At 39.0% G+C, this 8,821-nt stretch overlaps 2 protein-coding genes across 6 annotated transcripts in view; one reads left to right on the forward strand and one right to left on the reverse strand.

Annotated features, from left to right (window-relative positions):
* PPM1K (protein phosphatase, Mg2+/Mn2+ dependent 1K) overlaps window positions 1-4,736 on the forward strand; it is a 24,482-nt gene extending 19,746 nt beyond the window's left edge. For 2 of the 5 annotated variants that reach the window (XM_081812175.1, XM_081812177.1), the window contains one exon: window positions 801-4,736. In XM_081812175.1, coding sequence (XP_081668301.1) covers window positions 801-932 — 132 coding nt within the window. In that variant the 3' untranslated portion in view covers window positions 933-4,736. The remainder of the gene's footprint in view (window positions 1-800) is intronic. The other 3 variants (XM_081812176.1, XR_014142938.1, XM_081812178.1) reach the window with 3 other exon arrangements.
* The window catches only part of LOC102748592 (putative E3 ubiquitin-protein ligase HERC6), a 580,669-nt gene that overhangs the window by 90,502 nt on the left and 481,346 nt on the right, over window positions 1-8,821 (reverse strand). The window lies entirely within an intron of this gene.

Raw genomic sequence — 8,821 nt, forward strand, 5'->3', positions numbered from 1 at the left:
TGAGAGGGGGGAGGGTTAGAGGGAGAAGCAGGCTCCTCGCCGAGCAGGGAGCCTGATGCGGGACTCGATCCAGGGACTCCAGGATCATGACCTGAGCCGAAGGCAGTCGCTTAACCAACTGAGCCACCCAGGCGCCCCATTGTTTTGTGTTTTTAAAAGATTTTATTTATTTATTTGACAGATAGATTGACAGAGAGCACAAGCAGGGGGAGTGGCAGAGGGAGAAGCAGGCTCCCTGGAGCCTGATGTGGGACTCGATCCCAGGACCCTGGGATCATGACCTGAGCTGAAGGCAGACGCTTAACCGACTGAGTCACCCAGACGCCCTGTCATTTGCTATTTGAATTAGTTCTTAAAATTGATTTACAGTTCTCCTACTGTAGAAATTTAGTTTATGCCACTTTTCCATTTTGTAGGGAACATAATAAACCTTATCGTTGTTCTATCTTATACACTTTCATTTCCTTAGGTTATTACTTTTTACCTTGTATTAGTCCCTGTGCTGAATGCTTTATTTTCTTCTTCCAGAGCATATCTTGATCTTAGTCCACTGGTCTTTCTGTTGCCAAAATTGCTACAGTGGAATATAGTTAATATGGTTGTTTTTTTGGGGGGGTCATCTGTTATTCTGTGTACGATCTAATAAACTGTGTGGACCTTGATACATGTTGAATGAATGCGAAGTAACTGGGTTAGTAGCTATTCTGCGCGGGATTACAGCCTTCCAGAGGAATGGTGACTTTTCTTTGTGCAGACTCTGATGTCCCGTGTTTTCTTCTTCCTCCTGCCAAACCTCGCAGGCAATCCAGTATGGTAGTGAAGATAACAGTACTGCGGTAGTAGTGCCTTTTGGTGCCTGGGGGAAGTACAAGAACTCTGAAGTCAACTTCTCATTCAGCAGAAGCTTTGCCTCCAGTGGACGATGGGCCTGACTGCTTGCTGGGACTCTGAATTTCTGTGAAACAGTTCTTCCCTGAGTATGTCAAGAAACTTAGTAGATCAAACGCGTCAGCTGTGTCGGGGTGACTCTGTGACTCACTAGATTAGTACACAGTGTAAATATCCTAACCATCTACATTGTAGTTTTTCATAAGTAGCTGTCATATTTATGTTCAGCTGTACATACTCAGCATAAATATGTGTGTCATTCAGTTATTGTGAGTCTCGAAGTTGAGTGAGCAAATGCAAAGTGGTTTTGACACACTTGCTGAGTGTTACAGTTCTAATTTTTAAAACTCTTAGGCAGCTATGAGTTTCTTTTGATCATTTTTGTTCTTTATTCGTTTGAACAGATTCTCGCCTTCAAGGTCTTCAACACTAGTAGGCATTTTGACGGCTCTGCAATGTGTTCGCCGCAAGTGTTCGTTTTTAATAGCTCTACCGAGGAGTAAGTGTGAAAATGGAGTTCCGTGTGACTGTATTTTGTATTTTGGACCACTTACTAGTAAACTTCACAATGCAAAAGACATTAATTCAGATAATATGACATTGCTAAAGTATGTGCGTGTTGACAACGATGCACTTTCGTATTTCAGCTGTGTCCCTTGGTCTCCATTCTTCTTTTTTCTGTAGCTAAGAATGCTGTACAGATACATAGACTACTCCTTTATATCAGAAAAATATGCACAGGCTGAGTCTTTTGGTCAAAGCTATACAAACTTAAATACTGACGGTATCAAGTATTCTGTATGAAGGTTCCATTGGTTATCTCTAACTTCGTGTTCTGTGTATTGTATATAGTATGTTTATGTCACTTTTTGTATAGATTCAGCAAGTTGGATAATGTGTCAGTAAAAATGATACCACACTGACTGACAATGCTACAGACATAGTGTGAGGTTTATGTCTCCTTTTCGCTTATTTCTGTGATTCATAACAATAAATCTAGAACATTAAAGCATTCTGTATTTCAGCTTGCTAGTGTAACTTAGGAATGTAAAACTATACTACTTTATATCTGCATGTAAGTTTGCTGTTAAAATGTGCATCTCTACATGCGTGTTTGGAATTATATCTGCAGTTTATTTTGGCAGACAATGTAAATTTGTTACATGTGTGGTGTATGTACAAATGTAAATTTTGGAGTAATAGAGAATTAAAGGGAACAATCCTGCATAGCTCCTTCACCAGTTAGCTTTAAATTACTGGTATGTTTATCCCCAAGGACTCCTGACAAACAGAGGGCAGTTTTATAGCGGAGAACCAACGGTTATTGGCAGATGAGGAAGTGAATTTAAAATGGCTGTAGGAGATATTTTATGGTGGCTAATTGATGTGGAACACACAGAAGCAGACTAGCATGTTGAAGCTATATTGCTATATGGTAATTTGCAAATAAAATAATAGGATGTGAGGAAAATACTGAGTGTTAAGAATGATGTGGAGTTTTGTTGTAAAAACAAACAAAAAAAGAAACCAAGAAGAAAGTATACCTTCCACTCTCAGTTTTCATGGTCGACTTGTTGTCTGTCTTTATGTTTTCATTTAAAGGTTTGTTAGAAGGAAGATGGCCCGATATAAATATTCACATCTTCTCATCTTTTGGGGAATGGAAGAAAATGAATCTTGAGTTTTTCTGTATTTATTAATCAGGAATTTTCCTTTGATAAAAAAGTTGACAAAGAAATATTTCAATTTCATGGGGCACCTGGGTGGCTCAGTCGTTAAGAGTCTGCCTTTGGCTCAGGTCATGATCCCAGGTTCCTGGGATCGAGCCCTGTATTGGGCTCCAGCCCTGTATTGGGCTCCCTGCTCAGCGGGGAGCCTGCTTCTCCGTCTCCCACTCCCCCTGCTTGTGTTCCCTCTCTGTGTCTCTCTCTCTGTCAAATAAATAAATAAAATCTTAAAAAAAAAAAAAAAAGAAATATTTCAATTTTTTTTCCCAAGGAAGCTTAGTGAAAATAAAAAATATTACAGGAAAGAAAATAGTCTCCTGTTCATTGTCTGGGAAGTGAGGAACCAAAGGTAGGCTAAGAAAGCTGGAAAGCTTTCTTGCTCTTTCTGACATATGTTTAGGTCCCAGAACCTAAATATAGAAGCTTCACTTAGGAGTATGGAGAATTTCCAAACTAACAAGCAAATGAAAACTCTAAAGCACAAAATGACATTCTGAAAATGTAGGTTTCATTTTTGATCTGAATTCTTCACAGGGTGGGAGTGATGTTGTCAAGCTCAAAAGTCACTGATGCACTGAGGCAGATTGCCAGGTTTAACAAAGAGGAATCTGTAGGGTTGTCTAGGCCTTAGTATGGGGTGGACTTTGCTCTGCTTCATCTGAAAAGCTTTTAAAACTCGAAATCAATCAACTTTGACTAAAGCATAAAAACATATGGGTGTTTGTTTTTTAAGCCACAATGTTGAGGTATAATTTGTAGGTTATTGTAATCCACAAAAAGATATTAAGCCTACAAGGAATTATGCAAATAGTAGGGAAAAAAGGACTATTCTAAATATAGTTTTTTAGCTATAACTGTGATTTTGCCATGTGGCTGTTACCATGTGGGTGTAGCTATAGTGTAGATTATATATTAATGTAATTAAACCTAAATCTGTTATAATTTACACTTGCCCTTCATTTATATGTAGTATATCAATCATCTTTATCAAATGTGTTGCCAAACTATTTGTCAACATTGACTTGGCAAAATATTCTTAAAATCATTGTGATTTTTCACAAGTATAAGTTCTTAAGTACCTAATATATTCAAAAGTAATGCTGTCCTGCTCTCCATCAACTGTTTATTTGTTGTAGATTTTTGTGTTTAAGTGCTTCAAAGTCTTATGCATTTTTCTTCTGAAAAAAAAATTAGTTTGTTTTGAAGGAAACAGTTTTGAATCTCTGTACTCTATGATGTGAATTGTTCTCAAGTTCCAAAATTAAAAAGAAATTACTTGCTTTGAAGAATTATTAGCACATAATCTGAATAAAAATTATTTTTTCAAAGAGGAATTTGATTTTTTTTTTTTTTTTTTAATTAAAAATCCTGGCAGAGAATGAGTTAGGTCTGTGCTAACTCCTCAATGTCAGACAGGACATTTAGTTTCTAAGAATGGACAAGGATTTAGTTTCAAGGTAATATGATAGTAAGAAAATGCTTCGAGGCGGGGCAAGGCGTGGTTAAAGTTTAACATCAAACAGTTAAATACAAACATGGATTTGTATTTAGCACTTCATTTGTTCACATACTCTTATCCATGGAAAGTGACATAAAATTTTGGTTGGATTACCTTTTATTGTACTTACTAGGTTCACTTACCTGGATGACTTAAGCAGAAATAAAATGCTGTGTCTTTGCAAGCCAAATTCTGATGACCTCCCTGTTGCTTTTGGTATCTGGAATGAGACCCATGGACTCGGGCAGCTCCCACTGGTTGTTAGGTGGCTCAAATGGTCCACTGATGGTCAATTAAGTATTCTGGGCTGTGAAACCATAGAGTTCTTCCCCCTCCAAGAATGACTCATCTGCCTTTGGATTCCAGTACAAAATTTAGCAGCTTAATGTGTCCCAAGTTAATTTAATTTCTGCTGAAGTGCTCCTGTGTACACTGTTTTACAATTTAACCAAAGTGCTACTTGGGTGTACTTTGTACTTGTTCCTAGTGAGTTGATGTAATTGCTGCTTTGACCATTGTTTTAAATGTATGTATTAGAGTAATTGTGAACAGACTAAAATCATGTATCTCCATGTTCAAAACACCATTTTAATAAAGTACATCCATTAAACACTTTTTAAAAATCCAAGTGTGTTTATTTGGAATCCAGACTTCCAATATTTATTATGTGATCCTGTGAATACTGATATACAAGAGCCAATGAATGGTTGGGAATTTAGGAGCCAAATTCAGGATGTTTGCAAAATTAGTTTGAAGAATCTTTGAAAATAATGTATACACTTATCCAAATTTTTTTGATTTGATCTGAAAGAAAATTTGTCTTTTTATTTCCTTCTTCCAAAATATTTGTTGGTATATCAGAGGAAAATGGTCATGATGATTTTCTAATATTTTGCATGTAGTATATTTCACTGTAGCATTTCTATGTATTTAAAAAAATAGAAATAGGGGTTTGGCAGTGATTCTGCAGATCTCAGCATTATGCATTTAACATAAGCAATTTTTAATGTCCTGTTGTTAATTGAATAGTTGCATTCCATTGGTGCAAGGATCTCTTCTATATTGTATTCCCTGAAGGTAACTTGGTAAAACTTGGTAAAACGGCAGTAGAGATCTGTCTGTCCTGTTTTGTTCAAACTCCATACCTAGCACTCTTCATAGGTTTAGCAATGAGGAGAAAATGTTGAATCATTGATCATTAATGTTTGTTGATTAAGTTAATGCATTGAATTATACTTTTATTGATTTTATTTTAGTGGGGAAATGGACATTAGATATCTTGAGTATTAAGCCAAACATAGTATTTAATGGTGAAGGAATGACTTGTCACCCCTTTTGGTGTTTCCTTAGACCATGATCAGTTATGCCTTTGTGCATATATGGTTCAGAATCTTGTTCTGAACAAAAATCTACAAGAGCAGTGCTGCATGAATGACTCTAACCTGGCTTTTTTAGAAGATTGAGAAGGGGAAATGAATATTAAGGGTCTCTTTTGCATATACTATCTCATTTATTCTTTACAACAATCACACAGGGAAGCCTTTCTAATTAACCTTTTTACAGATGAGGAAATGGAGCCTTTGTGCAGCTCATAATGGCAAGATCCAATTCAGACCGCTTTGACTTCAAAATCTATGTTCCTTCTAGTCTACCATAGCCTCCTTTTGTACATTAGCAAAAGCAAAACCAATTCACTACTGTCAAACATCTATGAACATCTATTTGCAGAAGGTTCTCTGGTGCACCTGAAAAAGAATTACAAGAAGTGATCCAGAAACACTGAGTAGATGGATGAGCATAGTAGAGATAGTAACTGAGCATCTGTCACAAAAAATGAATTAGGGCAGAGAATCAAATTATGTCCAAGCCAAGTAAGTATAACTGGGGAGTGACTGAATGAATGAACAGAATTACTGCTTTAAACAGTAGAGTATTTAGATGATTTCTTATGGAAGTCTGATAAGTCAGTCTACCAATGATAAGCATTTACTGAGAACCTACTGCATAGGTCTGTAAATACCAGCTTGGGCCTAGCAGGGCTTGGGGAAGGTAATGGTTGATTATCTCCCTAGAAGAACTTTGTCAGAAGCCAAGAAGTGAGGAAAGTGAATTATACCAGAGAGTGTTCAGCTGGACAGGTAAAGCAAAGATGCTTGGAGCCAAAAGAGATCTAACCAATGAAGTCATTAAGCCTTTGACCACATGTCAAGGGTAAGTTCTTTCAAGGACCAGAAGATCTATATCATGTCTTAGGAGGCAAGTGGCCAAGGGCAGAACCAGTTACATACTTTGTGCAAAATGAAAACACCAGGCCCTTGTTCAAAATTGATGAAGAATTTCGAAGACAACAACTGCAGAACACTAAACCAAGTGTGGGACCCTTTTAAGAACTGGGTCTCATGCAGCTACGCAGGTTATGCACCCATGAAGCTGGCCTTGACCTGAGTGAAAATACTCTTAAAGAGCAAATTTTGCAAGTTAATGCAGAGCACAGAAAAAAGGAGCGCAATGTCAGCAAGGCAAGAATAGTTCCCTACAGGGGTGCCTGGGTGGCTCAGTTGTTGAGTGTCTGCCTTCAGCTCAGTTCATGATCTCAGGGTCCTGGGATTGAGCCCCGCATCAGGCTCCCTGCTCCGCGGGAAGCCTGCTTCTCCCTCTCCCACTCCCCCTGCTTGTGTTCCCTCTCTGGCTGTCTCTCTCTCTCTGTCAAATAAATAAAATCTTAAAAAAAAAAAAGAAAGAATAGTTCTCTATAACACAAAATGTGTACAAGCTAGGAGGGCACAAAGCCTTGATAGAAGTGATAGAAAACTTTTCATGATAAGAGCCAAAAGGACTAACCTTCAATAAATGTGTCCCTGGAGTTGTGTCCCTAGGCACCTTTATTTACAGTGTCTTATTTATTGCTTTCTAAAATATTGCAAACTGGGGTAAGTTATTGCTACAGATTGCATTGCCTGGGAAGCAGGCTCTGAGACAGAGATTAGATTCGAAGTTTATTAGGGAGTGCACTTGGCAACCACACATATGACAGGGATGGGAAATAGGCAGGAATGGGCAGAGGGAGAAGTTGGGTTGTGATGCAAAGACCTATGTCCCTCCACAGGAAGCTCTGAAATTGGGATGCCCCTTTAGAGTTGTTTTGTTTTGTTTGATTTTTGGTTTAAATAAAATGAGGCCTTTATTATTGCATAAACCAAAGCAAGGTAAGGCAGCCAGTTCATGAGTCACACAGGTTGGTGACGTGGAGGCTGGAAAAATCCATCATGAGCATCACTGAAGAACAAAAATGTCCATGAAGGTGAATCTCCTCTGCAAGTGACCAGCAGAACTGAGATAAGGTCCTTTAGGATACAACTGGGTCAGGGATGTGCCCTAATTAGAGAAAAAGGAACAGGTCCCCATAAAGGCTCATGCTGCTCATTATTTTCTCTAGAGAGAGCACAGATATCTACTTTCCTGAACAGGTTGGGAGTGACTAATGCACACCATGGAGACCTGGCAGGTGGTAGAGCTGAGATTACTTGTGCCACAGTAACTGGCAGTGACAATTTTGGCAAGCGCCCCAAGCAAGTTAGGAAGTACAGAACAACTGCTGGAAGCTTCCCACATATCTGGAACTTATGGGGGGGGCGGGTTTCTCCACTGTGTATATTCAGATGTATGAGTTTCAACTTCAGGAACATGTCTCCCTCATAAAGGTTCTCCTTCAGTGTCATTATATTGAACAAGGAGAGAGCATGTTCCCTGCATGTCTATGACTTTGCTTCATGTGAACTTTCCTGTGCCCAGGAAATGAATCAGCTGAAGGCTTTCTCAGATTTACTGCACTTAATCTTAAAGCTGATCTGCTTTGTGAAGTTTTTTTTTTTTTTTTAAGATTTATTTATTTATTTATTTGAGAGAGAGAGTGTGTGCGTGGCCTGAGTGGGGGGAGCGGCAGAAGAAGAGGAAAAATCCTCAAGCAGACTCCCTGCTGAGCACAGAGCCCATCAAGGGGTTCCGTCCTAGGACCCCGAGATCATGATCCTAGCTGAAACCAGGAGCCGGAAGCACAACCACCTGAGCCACCCAGATGTCTGCCCCCGCTTTGTGAAGTTTCTAGTACTGAATCAGAGCAGACATTGGCTGAAGACTTTCCTGCATTTGCCCAACACAAGATGCTTTCTTGTATGGTGGTGAACTTTCTGGTGCTGAGTGAGGTTAAACCTTCAGCTGAAAGCTTGCTCATATTTGTTGCACTGGTGAGGCCTTTCTCTGGTGTGAATTTTTTGGTGCTGAGCAAATTGGACTCTAAAGGCTTTCCCACATTCCCTGCACTCATGAGGTCTTTCTCCCATGTGAACTCTTCTGTGTTGAATGAAGTCACAATCAGCAGTGCAGAGTTTCCCATATACTCTGCACTCACAATGCCTTGCTCCAGTGTGAACTCTTCTGTACAATAAGGCTGGAGCTTAGGCCAAAGAGTTTCCCACATTTGCTGCACTTGACATGGCTTTGCCTCAATGTGAATTCTCTGGTGTTGAAGGAAAATGGAGATGTGAGGGAAGAATTCTCCACACTGGTTGCGTTTATAAGGCTTTTTTGCAGTATGAACTTTATTTTACTTTTTTATTTTATTTATTATTTTTTTAAAGATTCTATTTATTTGAGAGAGAGTGAGAGAGAGAGCGCAAGAGGGGGTAGGGTTAGAGGGAGAAGCAGACTC

The sequence above is a fragment of the Leptonychotes weddellii genome, chromosome 2, assembly GCF_054177405.1.
Source record: "Leptonychotes weddellii isolate Sample4059 chromosome 2, ASM5417740v2, whole genome shotgun sequence".
NCBI classification, from domain to species: domain Eukaryota; kingdom Metazoa; phylum Chordata; class Mammalia; order Carnivora; family Phocidae; genus Leptonychotes; species Leptonychotes weddellii.